The 19,131-nt window shown below is 38.4% G+C and overlaps 1 protein-coding gene across 1 annotated transcript in view; it reads left to right on the top strand.

Annotated features, from left to right (window-relative positions):
* The window catches only part of ptprb (protein tyrosine phosphatase receptor type b), a 49,339-nt gene that overhangs the window by 15,536 nt on the left and 14,672 nt on the right, over window positions 1–19,131 (top strand). The window contains exons 10-26 of the mRNA XM_022212222.2: window positions 155–300; window positions 3,734–4,000; window positions 4,212–4,270; window positions 5,266–5,470; window positions 5,562–5,659; window positions 6,390–6,555; window positions 6,637–6,767; window positions 7,764–7,911; window positions 7,999–8,268; window positions 8,855–9,030; window positions 10,402–10,552; window positions 11,709–11,809; window positions 12,777–12,942; window positions 13,019–13,300; window positions 15,769–16,047; window positions 18,160–18,309; window positions 18,425–18,564. Coding sequence (XP_022067914.2) covers window positions 155–300; window positions 3,734–4,000; window positions 4,212–4,270; window positions 5,266–5,470; window positions 5,562–5,659; window positions 6,390–6,555; window positions 6,637–6,767; window positions 7,764–7,911; window positions 7,999–8,268; window positions 8,855–9,030; window positions 10,402–10,552; window positions 11,709–11,809; window positions 12,777–12,942; window positions 13,019–13,300; window positions 15,769–16,047; window positions 18,160–18,309; window positions 18,425–18,564 — 2,935 coding nt within the window. The remainder of the gene's footprint in view (window positions 1–154; window positions 301–3,733; window positions 4,001–4,211; window positions 4,271–5,265; window positions 5,471–5,561; window positions 5,660–6,389; window positions 6,556–6,636; window positions 6,768–7,763; window positions 7,912–7,998; window positions 8,269–8,854; window positions 9,031–10,401; window positions 10,553–11,708; window positions 11,810–12,776; window positions 12,943–13,018; window positions 13,301–15,768; window positions 16,048–18,159; window positions 18,310–18,424; window positions 18,565–19,131) is intronic.

Below are 19,131 nucleotides of genomic sequence, written 5' to 3'. Positions count from 1 at the left end.
ACCATCATGGTTCTGATATTGATATGAAAAGGTACCTCTGCTGTGTTTTTAAATAAGTTTAGAATATGTTGTCTTTGTATTAGCTGAGAAAAATATTTGTTCCTCAAAGGTTTTTACATCTTTGAAAATACTAAAGTGTGCTTTTTCTCCACAGTGTTGTGGTTCAGAACTACAGTGCTCCTGTCAGTTCTTCTTCTCTGCTGCTGAATGGTTTGACGCCTGGCGCCCTCTACAGGCTGCAGGCCGTTACTGTCAGTGGAGGGCTGCAGTCTAAACCCACCAGTCTGGAGGCTCGTACAGGTGAGAGGATTCAACGTACAGCAGACACAGAGCCATTTATCTCTGAGCTGTTGTTCGAACATATTTATAAATAATGGTAAAAGTTTATTTTAGGAGCGTTAACTAGAAAAAAAATTATACAATGGTCCCTCGCCATATCACTTTTTGCACTCTCACTATCGCAGATTTTTAAATTGTATTTGGTATCAAGGATAAGTTGGAGTATATTCACTCATGAGTACCCAATTAGAACTTTCTATGTTGTTAAAATTATGTAGGTTTAAGAGTGTACAAAATGTATAAGAGTGCAGGAAGTGTTTATAAGAGTGTGTAGGAAATGTTAATAACAATGTGGAAAAGATTTATGAGTGTGGGGACGGTTTGTGAAGCCTTAACACACACACACACACACACACACACACACACACACACACACACACACACACACACACACACACATATATATGAAAATATCCATGATTTTTTTTTTTTACCATAATCCACCATAATCAGTGGCGTTCACAGAGAAAAAAGACAATGAACTGCATTGCAGGTGTATAGATTAAGCAAAAAATTTAGCTTTCACACAGATTTTGGTGCACTACATTTTCATGAGAATAAATACTTGAAGCAGTTTGTTTATAAATGCTTTGCTCCTTCAGTTGAAAACATCAAGAGAAACATGAGTACTATCTATTTAGCAAAAACCTTCAACTGTATGCAGTTTTATCAGTAATTTCTAACAAAGGTGCAAACATGAATTGATTGAGAATGTTTCAGACTGATTTTAAATCGTAAGTTACAGTAAGTCTTCAAATTTTTCTGCATTTCAGTGCATCGAGTGCTCGTTGCACAATTTACTAAATTCCTAAACTTGAAGTCCACATTGAAAGTTTAAAACCTGCATTTTATCACATTTATTCACTGCTTGTTTCTGTGTGTTATTAGAAGAAATGTAATAACAAAAAGCATATGAAGGGGATATTCTTTACGACATCAACTTGAACTGTTGTTGTGACTCAGGAAGCCAGAAAAACTAAGGAGTTTATGTCTCACACACAAACACACAACCGCTTATGTAAGGTTGTTTAATTGTCGGTCGGTCGGTCTGGATCTTATTGTGTAGAGACAATATTCAGAAGCAGGACTCGTGTTGTTTCCCATCAAACCCATTCAGCTGTTGTTGACGGGAAAAACTCAGTGACCCTGTCGACCAAACAACCAACAAACACAACAGGAAAAATAACAGTTTATAGAGTCTGACAAAATCCTCACTGAAGGATCTTCTGTTAAAGGAGAGCTTCACCTGTAATAAAGACAGTAAAATTAACAGCTTTCTCAATTATTCTCAAGCATTTAACTTGTACATGAACAACTGTTCATAACTGAACACATCAACCTGATATTCTGCTGTGATTACAAAAAACAAACTACTTAACTGCAAACATATTTGCTTGATGCTTACAACAGCTCTACAGGTTACATTTTAAAAACAATTTTTTTGCGGTGGCATTTGTGCTGAAACAGTAGCTGTTTGTCATATATGAGAACAACAAAACTCGCATTAAAACTGCAAAATCAGAGGAAATAAAGTGATAAGAAGTCATGATTCTCTAAATGCAGACATTGTTTTTGTTTTTCGCTAAGAATTAAAAGAATTCCAGCAATTTATCTCCACTAATGTTTGTTTATAGTACAGTCATCATGAATATTATTTCATCAGAAATGTGAAACGTACAAATTCTTCTAAAATCCATGAACTTGAAATGAAACTAACGGTTCCAAAAACGCTTGCTTGCCTGTACTGTTTAACTTGCATTGTGTTCACATAGACACCAAAATCCTGTGATATAAGAACATGTTGTTCAGTCCTCACTTTGATACAAAAATTTAAAAAGACTCCTTGAGGGTTCAGAATAAGGTTGTTATACTGTAAGACTTTCACAACATGATTATTGTGACCAAAGTATTATCACAGTATCTATCAAAAGCCTGGAAAAAATGCTATCAGTCAAATTTAGTTGTATAGCTTTGTTAATTGTGTGTTTGTTACACAGATAAATAAATTACAAAATAAAAATAAGTCTCCTGTATGTTTGCGTTTCAACCATATAGTTAGCAGTGCTGCATTATTAACAATAACATCATATGTATATTAATTACATGGAACATCATGGTTACCATCGGTACTGGTATCCTGGGACTTTGCCAGTTCTGTCTTGGTTTTAGTGCTCAGGCTAGAATCAGGTTTTGTTCAGTCCATTAGCTATGAAGGTTTGATTGCAGGGCTCGGGTCCTCACAAGGATATTCAGTAAAAATGTGTTATGCGATAACATCAGACGGCTTGTAGAACAATAGCTGAAATGCCAAAAAGAAGGTTGGAATGTTCCACAGACTCACAAAGACACTCCCAGTTCTCAAAGGCTTCCTGCCAAAACACACATGGGTAGGACTATCTTTGTGAGGACTATTCGTGGTGTACTGCATTCCCCTAATTCCAGTGGGAACCTACATCTAATCTGAACCCGTTTACCAGGCCCTAAAATAGATCTTACAACTCTTCTCCAAAGTGAAGACCAGACAAAATGTCCTCAGTTTCCATAAATGTTCTCACAAAATGTAAAGCTCACAATAGTCCCCACTAATATAGGTATACAATCACTGACACACAGGTTTGTACGTCTGTCTTTGTGAGTTCTATCATTCACACGGCATTCCCAGGCCCATATCCTATTTAATTTGATCCGAACTCTCAAACACACCTTTGAAGCTCAGCTAATAATATTAAACAAGGCTAAATGTTCTCAGTTTCTACAAATGTCTTCACAAGGGCGAAGGCTCACAGTAGTCCCCACAAAGATACCTACACAAACAGTCACACACACACTTCCTGGTCAGAGACCTATTGTGTTCACAAAGAATGTCCTGGTTATTTTCAGGACACTGTGTGTGTGTGTGTTATTCTGACACCAACCAATCAGCATTTAACCTGGAGAAAAACAAAAACAAACCCCGACTACAGCCCCTCAGATAACCTTTAGTTGGTCTATAGACGCCGTCATTGATGTGGCAGCAGGGTCGGCGCCTGGATTAGGTTGTCAAGTTAAAGTCGATCTGTTCTTCAACTTTTTAGTTATTTAAAAGCACACTTTGGGCTTTTTTTTTTTTAAAAAAAGGAGAAAGGTATATGTAAAATATTTGACCCAGACGGCCACCCTATCTGAATCTCATTCTATTGCTCTCTGGTATAGAGGAGTATTTTACTTCATCTTTTCATTTGAAGTGCCTTGAGGTGACACATATTGTGGTCTATGTGGTCAAGAACCTGTTTGTAAAGTAAGGCAGTTTGTGTTATTGATCGATTACACTTGTGATTATTGATTCAGATTTTGTCTTGAGACTCATGTAAAGCATCTTCAATACGGCATTATAACATCCATCTTTGACTTTCAGCTCCAGCGTCGGTTTCCGAGGTAACCGTTTCTAATGGCGGCAGGTCAGACGCCCTGCAGGTGTCATGGCGTCCTGTGGGGGGTGTCGTGGACAGCTACCTGGTCCATCTTCAGGACGGGAAGCGAATTGTCCACACTTTGGCCGTGTCCCGCTCCTCACCACCAGAGTGTTCTTTTAGCTCGCTGGTTGCTGGGCGGCTGTACTCTGTTGTCATAGTGACGATAAGCGACAAACTGGAGAACGCCACGATCGTCCAGGCTAGAACGCGTAAGGATGCATCGCATTTGTCTGCATGTCTGAAAGTCTTGTCTTTACACTTTCAGATCCTATGTTGTGTTTACAGTGAAAAGTTTAATTTCCATGTTTATTTGTGCACATTTCTCAAAATGAAATAGATTACAAAATTTGGTCAGTATGTTTTAGGTTTTTACATGTATGTATTTTGTTCAAAATGTTCTTGGCTTTTTCTATCCTGCAGAACCTGCTACGGTGCAAAATCCAACAGCTGTTCACTCTGCAAGAGACGACTTTCTCAAGGTTTGTCAGTATAAAAGCATTAAAATTTGTTAAATTTAATACAGAAAGAAAAAAGTGAGATCTGTGGAGAAAAACATGACTGAACAAATGTGTGGATACGAACAGCAATGCTGCTATTTTGTTGTCCTTGTTCTGTCATTATTTACAAAACTGGTAAAGTACACTGATATCCTAGCCTTTGTTAGATTGCAGAAAAATAAGCACCCACTTTGTGGGCTTTAACCTGAAATTCATCAAAGCTACAAATTGGGGGTTGCAGCTAAAATAGAGTGGAGTATCATCTGCAAAAAGGCGGATGTTGTGCTCTATTTAAAGTACCGCATGTGCTGTATATTGATAATAAAACTGGGCCAAAAACAGCTTTAAATTATAGGAACCTCGCCTTCTTTGTATGCGTGAAAGAATTTATCAAGCATATTGAGTAGTATTGGATCAAAATATTGGAAAGAAAGTCATCATGTCGACTGAATAATAAACTGCATCGCCGTAAAATAGTAATAATGATACTTTTTTGAATGGCACCTTTCATGGATCACACACAGCTCAAAGTACTTTAAATGGTAAATGGTTGTATTTATATAGCGCTTTTATCCAAAGCGCTTTACATGATACGTCACATTCACACACTGATGGCGGAAGCTGCCATGCAAGGCGCTAACCACGACCCACCAGGAGCAATTAGGGGTTCGGTGTCTTGCTCAGGGACACCTCGACATGAGCACGACGGGCCGGGGGGTCGAACAGCAACCCTCCGGTTGTGAGACGGCCACTCTACCCACTGAGCTATAAACAATATAAAATGCAAAATCAAAACGACAAAAAAGTATAAAGTAAAAGCAGTAAATACAAATACCATTGAAAATCAAGACTGTACTGTATAAATAAACCATCTTCACATATATCGTAGTATATATAGTACTAGAGTCTTTTTTTAGTGTATCACTTTGTTGTTTCAGAAATGCAGCTGTTATTTCTCTGGTGTTTTGTGTTTTCAGGTTTATTGGCGCCATGCAGCCGGAGATCTGGACCGCTACGTGGTTCTGATCCGCTACAACCACAGTGTTCTGCAGAACAAGAGTGTCTCGACCGGACACAACGAATGTGTCTTCTCCTCTCTGACGCCGGGGAGGCTTTACACCGTCACCGTGGAAACCTGGAGCGGCGACCTCGTCAGTAGCGTCTCCACTGACGGACGAACCTGTGAGTCCGAAACACAACAAATAAATACAAAATGCGTTACTTTGAAGTGTTTTTAGTGCTTCTGATGATTTTATATCTTGCTTTGATGCAGTTCCAGCAGCTGTGGGCAGTCTGTCGCTAGGCAACGTAGGTACAGCTGACCTGAATGTCACCTGGAGCCCCGCCCCCGGAGACGTGGACCACTATGAGGTCTGAATCGGCAAAGATTGTTTATAGTTTTAACTTTTCTTTTTTATCTTGTTTATAGATCAACCCCACTGATTCATTTCATATACTTTTTTTTCAGTTTAATTGTGAAATATTGACATGCATCTATTTCTGGACGTTTTCAAGGCAATTTAAATGGAAGAAAGACTGATTATGATTTTGGGTGTCACAGTTAAAATAGTTTGGTATCATCTGCATAGAGGCGCACATTGTATTCTGTTAAAATGTACTTGTATATTGAAAATAGAACTAGTCTGAACATCGATTTGCAGTGTATAAAATGTAAGAAAATTCTAAAAAATGTCCAATAATACTTCCAAATGTTTAGGTTAACATTACGACTTGTTTTGGCTGAGCTTCTGGACAATATGGTTGAAATCCGTGACTATGTATCAGATGTCATATTTTGGAAATGGTAAAAGTGACATTCTCAAAAAACAAATAAACAAGAAGATGAAATACTAAACAGTACAACAATGGGTGCAATTTATTTACAGCAACTGATTTGTCTTTGGAGAAATTAAAAGATGTATTTTTCTTTTACATGATCCCCAAGATTTCCAAGTTAATTTCTCATTTCAACATTTGAAATATCAATGGGGACCCTCCAAATTAAAATTTCCATTCAAGCACAAGAATTATGTAAATTTGTCATGAAATATCTTAATTCCAGTTTGGTTTTTACTCATCACATCCCTTCCCAAACCTCCAGGTCACACTGCTCTTCAATGATACTCGTGTTTTCCCTCCGGTGACGCTCAGTAGTGAACTTCGACACCACCAGCTGACCTCTTTGACTCCTGGGCGGCTCTATAAGATCGTCGTGTCGACATTCAGCGGACCGAACCAGAGAGCCCAGTTCATTGAGGGACGAACAGGTAGGAAGGCCGAATATCTGGCTTCATTTAAACACCTCAGAATCCAGAGTCCTGATAAATCTCATCTTTATTTCTCTGTAGTTCCCAGTGCCGTGGGGAACCTCCGCCTGGTTCCTCAGCCTGGCATCATGGACTCTGTTGGTGGACTTTTGGTCTCCTGGACACCTGGAGGTGGAGACCTGGACATGTACATCGTTTCCCTGTTGACCCCGGTGAGCCCAACTGCCACATTTACTCAAGTTACTGTACTTTACATAAGTATTCCTGTTATGTGGCACCTTTTCCATTCATCCATTCAATGGATGAATGATAATTTATTAAATAAGATAAGATACTCTTTATTGGTCCCTTACATGGAAAATGTACAGCAGCTGGATACAGATGAAGCAGAAAGAAGCTGAAAAGGCTGAAAATAAAGATATAAAAAAAGGTCTCATGAAGACGCTGTAGAAGATATGATGAACTTTGCATATACAGTAGATATGTACAGATATGACTTGATAAAGTACACACAGAGGGTCCTTACATCGGAATTCCATTTTCTACGACATAAGTTGATTTTCCCCGTATGTTGGACCTCTGGTGAAAATGTAAACAAACCTGTTGGGTGCATCACGATATTGAGCGTTTTGTCTATTTTCACTTCCATGGAGATGGTGTTCCTTTTCTTCGAAGCACTGCCATCAGAAGAGTCTGACTTATACTTGGGATGGGGACAGACTAGCTCGATGATCCCCCCCCCCATCTTGGATAAGATAGTTTGAGTAGGGGATCAGAGGTATTGTAACAAAGGCGAACATTTCTTTTAGGTATGCACTGCCCATCGCATGTTTGTCAGAGCTCTCCTCTCCTTTCATTTGATGTATTTGAATTGGGCATTCGGTGAAATGGTTATTATTCATTGTGATTTATACTTGGGAGCCATAATGAAGGGCAAAAAGTGAGTGAAGCGCAATCCAAGGTGGTGTACAACCAGTGAATGCAAACAAAGTCGTCCTATAGCGCCGTGTGATAACGTATGCATCTGTTCCACTCGCCAACTAGTTTCACATAACTAGTTCTGATGTAACGACGAAATGCTATAGGTTGATGCCATCGTAAACCAAGGAACCCCATATATGGAACAAATGAATTTACACGTTTAGGTGTTAGTTCCTTCAACAGTTCCTTGTTGAATTATTGATAATTCTTTCATTTTTTGTCTTCAGGAAGGAGCCATCATTGAGACTCGTCCCGTCCCCAAACATGTCTCTTCCCTGGAATTTATGGATCTGATCCCAGGCCACGCCTACTCCGTCACCATCCAATCACTGAGCGAGAAGCTGACCAATAGCAACACAGCCACTGGCAGGACAGGTAGCACGCTGGATGATTGATCTGATTCTTACACCTCAGTGGTTTCATCACATCGTTAACATGATTGTTGTGTTTTTTGTCCTCCAGCTCCGGCCCGAGTCACCGCCCTGCAGGCCGATAACGACCACACCACCCACAGCCTTACCGTCAGTTGGGAGCGGCCGGTCGGAGTGTTTGACGGCTACAGTCTGCAGTTGCTGGATGAAGCTGGCAGCGTTCTGATTAATCGATCGGTTAGAGTGAAGAGTCGAAGTGAGCGACTGGAGGGTCTGACTTCAGGGAAATGGTACAGGGTGAAGTTGGTGACATTAAGTGGCGGTGTCCCGTCGATGGACGCCACAGCAGAAGGACAAACCCGTGAGTCAATACGTCACCTTTATTTGCTCTCATGGGTCCAGTTTTGATAAAGATAAAAATAAAACTTTTGGTAGTGCAAGTGAAAGATTACACATTACACAAAATACTGCAAATGAAAAAGTGACACGTGATAATGAAATTACACGTTAAATATTAAGTATTACACCTGAGAAATGAAAATATGGAATACTGAAAATTGCATATTGTTTAAATTATTTTTTTGGAGTTTATGCATTTGACGTAGCATTTCTTAAAGATGTGTAGTTTGGTGGAAATGTGAAAACTTTAACGTTATCATCCATAATAAATCAATACGCACTTACAATACACTGCAAAAGTTATACTTTGGACACTGAAGACAAGAATGACTCTATTGATACCTATTTAAGTTATATTTCTGATCATTCTGTATCATTAGGCTTTCATTCTGGAGCTTTGGCTTCAATAATGCCATGGTTGTTCTTCAAAACCCCAACAATGACAAGGCTCCTTTGCGCCGCCGTGTGTCTGTCGCTTTATTTACAACCTGTCCTGAACTTTGACTTGTAAACACACATTCTAACCCGAGCTGAATCTTTGCATTCAGGTCCGGCTGCAGTCAGTAATCTAACGGTGACGTCGGTCAACACCTCGTCGATCTCCTTCTCCTGGAGCCGCTCAGACGGCCACGTCGACATCTACGACCTGTCGCTGTACAGCATCACCGAGGCGACGGCCAATCACAGGCAGGGCTCAGCGACGGGCAGGAAGGAGCATCACCAGGTGAGTTTAATGTCCAGACACCACGTATGAGCTGAGAAAAGCTGAGGTTGCTGCCGTCCTGTTGTTCGCAACTAGGTAAGTACACTATAAAGTAAATCCTAGCACTTGTGAAGTTAGAAAAGCATAAATGCCCCATTCCTATTTTAATATGACATTTTCTAAAACCTGGTTACGTCTCATAGAACATGTTAAGTTCCTTCAGCTGGATGCATACATACATACTAATACTTTACTATTTCCACAGTGTTATGGGCAAAACTGAATGTTCTTACTCTGAAGTCTTAAAAATAATTTCTACTTCTGTTGATGTTCAACTTTTTCAATACAATATTATCTCTTTTTCAAATGTTTGCCCATGTACAAGTGTATATTGTCACTTTATTTATAGACAAACATGAAATATGATTAAATACATAAGCAACAAATTAAAGCATTTAGGTTTTCACACATTTAATTGTGAAATTAACATGCATCTGTTTTCGGATGCTCTCAAGGCAGTTTTAATGAGAGAACGACTTTTTACAATTATCTATGCCACAGATGAAATAGAGTTGAGTATTGTCTGCATAGTGGTGGGTGTTGTTCTGTAGAAGGATGTCCTGCATGCATGTGGAAAACAGAACTAGGCCCAACGTAAAACTAACAGAAAGTTGGTACTATTGCCTGACAAGCGCTGAAAGTCTGCAATTTACAAATATTTTTCAGTTGTAGGGGTTTGATTTGCACTGTATAAAACGTAGGAAAATACTAAAAAATGTCATACAGTATTCCCAAAAGTTTAAGTTAACATTACGACTTGCTTTGGCTGAACCGCTGTCAAAAAACCCAAAGATAATACGTTTGTTACATCACGATATGACAGAAAACTGGACAATGCTGTTGAAATCAGTGAGTGTAGTATCAGAAATGACTCATATTTTGGAAACAGTAAAAGTGGAATTCTCAAAAAACAAACAAAAAGATGAAATACTGGAACAGTACAACAATTGGAACTGATTTGATTACAATAAATCTGTTTTTTTTTTTTGGAGTCAATTAAAAGTCTATTAAAGTCTATTAAAAGATTTCCTGCTTGTATATTGTTTTATCACAGGCTATAACGGTGTTTATCAGGGTTGTACCTCTGAATATAGATACTGTGCCTAAAAAGACAGTTTCCTTGATGAAAAGATAACAAACCAGCAAAATAAAACGGGATCAATTTTCGGTGTCATAGCTGAAATAGAGTTGGGTATCGTCTGCATAAGGGCGGATGCTGTGCTCTACTACATGTTCTATACGCAAATCGAACTATGCGGCATCCAGATAGGTGCTAATGAAGTTTCAGGTGGTGTTTCAGAGCTTCATGCTGGTCTTATTGTGTGTTTACAGGCTGCAGATAAGCTGGTTGACCTGCAAAAGGTCGATTCAGCTGCAGACGGTTGCGTTTTCTCCGGACTGACACCAGGAAGTTTGTACCGACTGCAGGTGGTGAGCTGGAGCCGAGACATGAGCAGCGACTCGTCTGTATTAGCCAGAACAGGTCAGTTAACTCACTATTTATTTACTGAGGTTATTAGTAGTAGCGATATGATTCCCACTGTCAACTTTCATCGTTAATTTTAGTTTAAAGTTTTATGGTTTCCTTTGTCTGGTTTTTCTGTCTCAAATCATCAGGGTTCTTCTGCTCGACCATCTCTGAGAGCTTTTTAACACACTGTGGATATTTAAAATGTTAGCCAAGAAGTTTTTGATTGACATATCAAATACTTTCTGAGATGTGTGTATTTTTGGCAAGTTTGAGGTAGTTTGAACAAAAATATCTCAGACTATCAAAGATCAAACCTTAAATTTTCAATGTGTTAATGATTCAGAATCTGTAATATTCTGGTCATGAAAAGTGTCATCTTTAAGCTCACATTAACAAAGAAATTGATAATGCAAAAGTCAGCTGGTAATTTTTTCCGAGTTCATTTGTGACTTTGGACTTGAGAGGCAAGTTTATTCCTAGTAGAAGACAAAATAGAGGATCAATTTCCATCTTATACAACGGTTTCCACAATAATGATAATTAATTTAACATTAAAGACTTGCTTTCATCAGTACATCAAATTACAAATAAATATGTCAAGACATGAAAATGTCCCACTTAAAAAACACCAACAGGTGTTTGGTTATGTGATGCTAATATGCTAACAAACTAAAACAGTGACAATTCACCAAGTTACAGAGAGTTTTATCTCTCCTATAAAACCAATGTTTACTTCTACAAAGTAGCTATGAAAATAGAAAAATGCACATATATATGTATATATATATATATATATATATATATATATATATATATATATTTAACCTTATTTATATTTGGGGAACCATTTCAAACTCCCAATCTGTTATCTAGCAATAGTTTAGTTTTTGGCAACAACTAGTCAAACCTGCTCAGTCATGAAAGGTCAATGACTCATTTGTGAGAACAAGTATTTCAAGTTAAAGTATTCTATATGTTTAGTTTTGTATTATTGTGGCGTGCAGCTACATGTGATTTAGAAACTATCACCAGTTGACTGATTAAATTGCATCATTTTTTGTTCATGTTTCTACATGCCCAATATTGCATTTATATTTCACCTTTGTCTGGATTTGTTTACGTGATTTTCTAATTTGACATTTCTTTTTCGCCTCCTTCGGTTCTGCAGTTCCGTCTCCAGTTTCGTCTCTTCAGGTTCTGAGTTCTGGACGGACGGACAGACTGACGGTCAGCTGGCAGCAGAGAGAAGGAAGCTGGAGCAGCTACCAGGTAAACAGACAGATGTGATGGTAGATCATCCACCTGAGACTCAGTCAGTTTGTACTGTTTCAAATTCACTCTTTGTATGATAACACACAATAACTGTAAACTGTGCATTAGATGTTTATGCTGTAGGATAAGTAGACCTTTATTATGATAATACAGAAATATTACTGTTTCAGTCTGGAAAATATCTTTACAGTTAGAATTGAAATATGTAAATGCATGTGTGTTTTCTAGAAACGCCTGATTAAAATGTAAGAAATAGTTTAACTTTATAGTTTGCTGTAATTACCTTTTTTCCATATGAGTTTTTATGTATTTGCAACATTATGGGACGTAAGTAATTTTTCTGAGCAGCAATTGAGGATAGAAGCGAATCAACAGTAAAAATAAGTTTTACTGATGCCTCACAGGTGAAATTCACGTATTACAGCAATGAGATAATAATAAAGCAAGATATAAACAAAGGCAAGTAGAATGAAGATAAAAATTAGGAATATATTGACTGTGTACACCTTTCACTTGTACAGATATTAATATGGTATGGAGAATTAAAACGCTAAAAGAATATCAGTATTCTGTTATTAATGAATATGAATTATATAAAGATACATTTTCAATATGCATATTGAGAGCTGTTTTACTGTTAATAACTGATTTTTTTAATTTTTTTTGGACAGGAAAACTTCAGGTTTTATATAACTCGGTCCCCTGTATCATCGATTTACATATCTGACATTCAGAACAAATCGAATACTTTAAAAACTAGTAGAAAGTTCAGTGAGTTGTGAGAATTTTAAAAGTGGACTTACATCTTGGTGAAAAGTGTAAAATCATCTTGAGATTATTGTTGGAAAAATATCTTTAAAAATCTGACAAAGAGTTTATATAGTTTGAATTAGATTTTCCTCCTTGTGTAGCAGAGGTTCTCGCTGGTACTAAATGTAGGTTTTGTTGTTTCGTGTGATTTCAGGTCGTGTTGTACGATGTTTCTGGAGCCACTCTGGGAGCTCAGACTCTGGGGGCGGAGCACAGGAGTCACATGTTCCCCGGGCTGATCCCTGGTAGGCTGTACCGCACGGAGGTCATCACACACAGCGGCGAGCTGACCAATAGCGTCTCAGCATTTGGGCGCACCTGTAAGTAAATCAAAATGCATCAATAGAGAAGCGTTTGTTGTTTTTTTTAGTACTAATTTGCGTGTTTTTCTTTAAGCCCCAGAGCCACCCACCCACCTGTCCGTCAAACAGGGCCCGACCAATGACACGATAGAGCTGTCGTGGTCTGGTCCCGCCTCCGGAGACTATGACAACTTCAGCCTGCAGTGGGCGCCGTCGGACCATCTGTCAGTCACACAGACTTACCTGACCAGCTGCGTGGTGGGCGGCATGTTTCCGGGGAGACGGTACAACTTCACCGTGACGACCCTCAGCGGGGGAGGGGCAGGGGGCGGGGTTACAGTCAGGAGCCAGCCAATCCAGAGGAGCGTCAGGACAAGTAGGTGGAACTAAATGAAATAAAAACGGCTCTTTAGATGAAAATAATAAAAATTACATTAAAATATTGATCAATAAATGGAAAATATAATTAATATAATGTTATATTTTACAAGATACTTAATGAAATTTAATGTGATTGAATTTATTTGTCCTTTCTAGCCAATAAGTTTTATCAGTTGGCCTTGTTTTACAGCTTTTCAAACTTAAATATTTGCTGATTTGTATCCTAATCCTTCTCTCTAAAGCAGAGGTGGATTATGTTCCGTTTGGAAAAACACTGTCTTGCTCACATTTTACAGTTTATTCAAAATTTGCTTTTTTTTCATCAAATTAGAGAAAATTTGTCTTTACCAAACAAAATCCAGCTAAATACTGCTCTGTAAACTCGCTTTATTTGTAGTCGTCATTTATTCCATTCAACTCAGTTTCATTTATTTAGCACCAATTCACAAAGAAACTTCACATACAGAATATTTAAACAGACAAACCCAACAAGTTTCCTTAAGATTACCTCTGAGCATCACTTTATATTTTTAAAATATGCTAGAATTAGAAGCTTTGTTGTCATTTTAATGCATTGCAAGAAAACATTGTTTAATAAAACATACAAAACAAGAATAAACAGACATTCTCAAAGCAGAAAAAGCAAAAGGACACTGAAAGCGTGATAAATATGTAAAATGAAATGACTAAAATGGTTCTTTGGTAGCAGATATTTAAATATAAAACCTTCAGCCTCTTGTTTAAATTAGTTGAATTAAAGAATAGTATTCTTTTTAAATGTATTTCTCATTTAAACCACCAGATGGCAGCAGAAGAAAAGCCCTGAATATAAAACTGTGTCCATCAGGATCCATTTTTAATCACATTCTGGCTGTAGGGATCAAAACTGAACCAAATAAATCAAATCCAGGTCACACATATTTAAAAATCCGGCCCAGTTTCTGTCTGCAGCCTGATTCTTTTTGTGACTGGAGGTCGACCGAAGAGGCTTTAAAGGATTTAGATTCTGATGTCTTCATTATGAGGAAATTCAGACGTGAAGCTGAACTCGAACACAGCAGCACATTTAGAGCAGCTTATTCACAGCTACACTGCAAAAAATTAACATTTTAACTGAGATTTTTTTAAATTTTAATGCATTTATCCATTTAATTCAAACTTATTCACATAAAGTAGTGTTTGTAGTTGTGACTCATTAATACAAGTGTTTTTGTGTCAAAATCCCATTTGAAATGAGAATATTTTACTGTGTATTCTGAACTTTAATGAAGACTATTTTATTTCTCTGGCAAATTAACATTTTAAGGAAATCTTTAACTGTAATTTTATTGTTTTAATTGAATGTATTTAACCATTTACAACCCAAATTTAGAGTTTAAATCTAAAGACTCACATTGCAAAATCCATTCAGTCACATTAGAAGCTATTTATAGTTGTGATTCATTACTCTAAGTATTTTTGTGTTAAAAATCCAATTTAAAATCAGACTAATTAACCGTGTCTTAATTAGCAGATCATGGAGTGAAGATTCTTCTTTTCCTGCTGTAATATAAATACACCTAGGGTTTCTGAATCTTTAGTCTGCTGTAAACCACAACATGACAAATGTGTCGTCCTTCACCGTCGTCTTCGTGTGGTCGCTTTAGCACATTCATCATCCCTTAAGGAGGCGCTTTTATCATCTGATCACGACAAATAAACTGAGATGTTGTGTTTATCAGCAGCAGACGCTCTGATTCTGAATAACCACGGAGAGTTTATCCTCCTCATGAAGGTCAAAGAAAAACACAACCCGACTCCATGGAGAGAAAAAACAAAATGACTCGAGGAGAAACACAACCAGACATAGCAATGAAGAAAAACACAACCTGACTAGACAACAACAAAAAAGAAAAATGCAAACTGACTCAACCAACAAAAGAAAACCAAACTGACATCGACAACAAAGAAAAAGAAAAACACACACCGAGTCAAAAATAAAGAAAAACTTGAACTGACTTAACAACAACAAAGTAAAACACAAATGACTTGACAGCAAAAAACAAACACAAAGTGATTCAAAAAAACAAAAAGTCACCCGACAACACAGACAAACACAAAGTAACTGAAAAAAATAAGTGACTTGAGAACAAAGAAAAACACAATTGACTGGACAACAAACAAAAATACAACAAACTGCTTTGACAAAGCAAATCACAAATTGTCTCGACAATAAAAAACAAATTGACTTTAAAAAGAAACACAAACTGATTTGACAAAGAAAAACAGTGACTTGATGACAACAGAGTAAAATGCAAATGATTTGACAAAGAAAAATACAATAAAAAGGTTTTGAAAAAAACAAACACAAACTGACTTGATAACAAAGTATAAGATGAACTGACTCAACAACAAAGAAAAACACAAACTGACTTGACAACAACAAAGTAAAACACAACCTAATAGTCTCTTCGCCTCTTTCAGGTCCGTCTCCCCTGAGGTCGATCCACTGCTTCCCTCTCTCCTCGTCCTCCCTCTCCTGCTCCTGGTCACCTCCTGTTGCCGACTTTGACTCCTATGAGGTCGAGTGCCGTCGCCACGACAATGGGGACCTGACCTCGGCGCTGAGGCTGGTGGGCGGCGTCACCGCGGTAACGCTGGAACACCTGGACGCGTACAGGAAGTACTCGGTCACGGTCAGAGTGTCGTCAGCCGGACAGACGAGTCCACCAGCGACACACACGACCGTCACCATGATCGACCGTAAGAACGCACGCACATGCACACGCACACGCACATGCACACTTTCTGAACCTGCACTACGCTAAACTAAACCTGAGTCTGAACACTATACCAGAGTTCTGCACTATGATTAAAGTTTAATCAGAAAACGATTTGGTTAAAGGGGGCGGTTTTTACAGCCCATTTACATCTGAATATATCCAGACCACATTTACTCCATATCATCAGTTACCATGGAGATCTAGCAGGTTAAAAGAGACAGTGAAAACTCTGACTTTAGGCTCAGCATACCTGACAGTTTTGCTTCATTGTACATACCTGTGATCTCTGAAGAGGCGACATCATTCACAACGTCCTCACTTTGTCCAAATGTGTCGTTAGTCCCCACATGGACACATAGACAAGGATACAGTAACAGATTTACACAATCCACTCCCTGACTCTGAAGTATTTAGACACTGAAGTCTGAATTCTAATCCAATTTGTTAAAAAGGCAACAACTGTCACAAATATCCTCACTTTCCCAAATTGTCCCCTAAAGTCTACATCTCATATTGGTCCCCACACCGGCACATAGACACACTCTTACACACACACTCCCCCCTCAGGTGAAGCCGTGCAGTCGGCTGTTTAAATAAAGTTCTGTTTAAATAGGACTCCTCACCAGGGAGACACAGAGGGAGCAGAGAGCAGCAGGAATAGTTTGATTCATAAATCTGTGTGATTCCTCAGCAGCACTAGTTTCTAACTTCTCATTTACTGAACTTTATTTTAAAGCTACACTCTGTACTTTTTTATATCTTATTTATAGCAAATCCTATTAAATGACTAAAGCATGCATCCAGAACCGCTGCGTAGTCCCTTTATAGTGCAGTAAATTTACAGCTCACCCACTATATTGAATTTATTTGTCCCTTTTTGCTGCGAAACTAAAGAAGTTTGAGGTCGGTTCAGTTTGAGGAGGTTTTATGTAACACATATATATAAAACATTCATCTTTCAGTTGTTTACCAAGAAGATCACCAGGTCTGAGAATGAATTTATGGGAAATAATCAGATTTTACGTTTCCCCCTCAAGTCTCCACTTAATAAAACCTTTCCCTCTAACTAGGCCACAGCCGGTGCAGCCGACTCCCACTACAATAAAAACAAATGACACAGGAACTGTTTTTAGTGTTCACAATGGCAACAGGAGACTGTAAATAACACACTCCCTTTCTCTTAATCCTTGATGTGTCACTTTATTATTTTTTTTATATCTTCGTCCTTTTTGATAAAGTCACTGTGACCCAAAACACAGAGTCTGAAAACTTTGTTCTCTTTGTTCCACTCTGTTCACGTCCATCTCCTCCAACCTCCGCTGGCTCGTGTTGTGTTATAAATCATCCTGACACAAGTAGACTGGAAACCGGAAAAGACAAAGACCAGAAAAAGAAAGAAAAGGGAATGTCACAGGAAAATCCCCAAGAAAGCCTTTTTATAGGTGACAGTTCAGCTAAGAGAGAAAGGAAACAATGAAAACAGAGGAAATGGAGAATCTCTGAAGTCTGGATGGATATGGAAGCATATTTATGGGAAAGAATAATACTAATTAAAGCTGCAAGCAGCGCTGGTCAGGTCCTCGCATGCTTGCTGGTCAGTGAATCCAAGCATGTCCACCAGGTGATGCTGCAACTGAGAGTGTATTCCTGCCTATGGATGTGATGAGGACCGGATTGTGATCACATATATAAATTTTGAGACAGATTGGAGCATGTACAGGCTAGTTAGACAGCACTTCCTGTTTCATGGTGAAACATCCAAAATGGTCACATTTCATTGGTCGCCATTTCCACGTCCTCAGACTTTTGTGGAGCATTTTTATAACTATTGATCACCCTCATCTGGTGTACATCCTGGCCAAATTTCAGCTCTCTCTAGGTTACCCCGTTCGAGTTTATAGCTTTTAAAAAAGTCAAAAAAGGACACAAAAACGTCCAAAACACGAATCAATTCAAAATGGCCGACTTCCTGTTGGGTTTTGGGTATTTGTGGAAGAGGCTTTTTTGTGCGTCCTGATCAGTTGTGTAAATCAAAAGTGTATTTCCTCATGCTTTGATTGACAGTCTGTTTAAAAAGTCATTTTCCTTCCAGGTCCTCCGGTCCCGCCCTCCAGTGTTCGTGTCAGTGAGAGGTCATCAAAGGTCACGTCATCCTCCATCTTGTTTCGCTTCAACTGTTCGTGGTTCAGCGATGCCAACGGAGCCGTGAGATACTTCGCTGTGATCGTAGCCGAGTCCGACGGTACAAAGTCACAACGAACTCGTATAAATGAGGAGAATGTTTTTAACCAGGGGAAAACCTGGACCATGATTCAGACAAACAGGAAACACGTCTTTTCTTGTATTTCTTCTGACAGCCAATGAGATGCTGCAGCCAGAACAGCGCCACCCTCTGCCCTCTTACCGCGACTACATCAGCAACTCCTCAGTCAGAGCCTATCAGACGGCTTACTTCCCCAGCCGATGTCCTCAGGACGCTGACGCCCCCGCTGGACAGGTGACAACAGAAACATAAAAAATAACTGTTTTTAATATTTAAATATCTGTAGATTGACAAATTTTTGGTCACTTTGGAGAGATTTAAAGACATTTTTGGCATTTATCCCAGACGATCCCCCAACATATCACCATCATGACTCAAAGGATGGAACAAAGATGGCATTTTGGACACTTCTTGAGAAATTCTGGATTGTTTCTTAGGCGTTTAGGTCATTCTGAGCAATTTTTAAGTCATTCTGGCCAAATTTTGAGTCACTTTGGACAATTTTCAACGCATTTCTGGATGCTTTTGCATAATTTTTGACACATTTCAAGTCACTTTGACAGATTTTCAGTCATTTTAGACACATTTTAGTAATTTTGAAAAAGTTTTAAGTAACTTTGGTCTGTTTTGAGTCATACCGGACAAGTCTCAAGATGTTTTTAAAACTTTTAGGTCATTTGTGACATATTTCATGTTATTTTACTTAACTAACACATATTGAGTCTTTTTGTTAAAATTCTGGATAACTTTGGAAAAGTCATTTTGAACAGGTTTTTAGTCATTTCGGACCAGATTTATGTA

This window comes from Acanthochromis polyacanthus, chromosome 1 (assembly GCF_021347895.1).
Source record: "Acanthochromis polyacanthus isolate Apoly-LR-REF ecotype Palm Island chromosome 1, KAUST_Apoly_ChrSc, whole genome shotgun sequence".
NCBI lineage: Eukaryota > Metazoa > Chordata > Actinopteri > Pomacentridae > Acanthochromis > Acanthochromis polyacanthus.
This window is presented reverse-complemented; position numbering and strand designations above follow the sequence as displayed.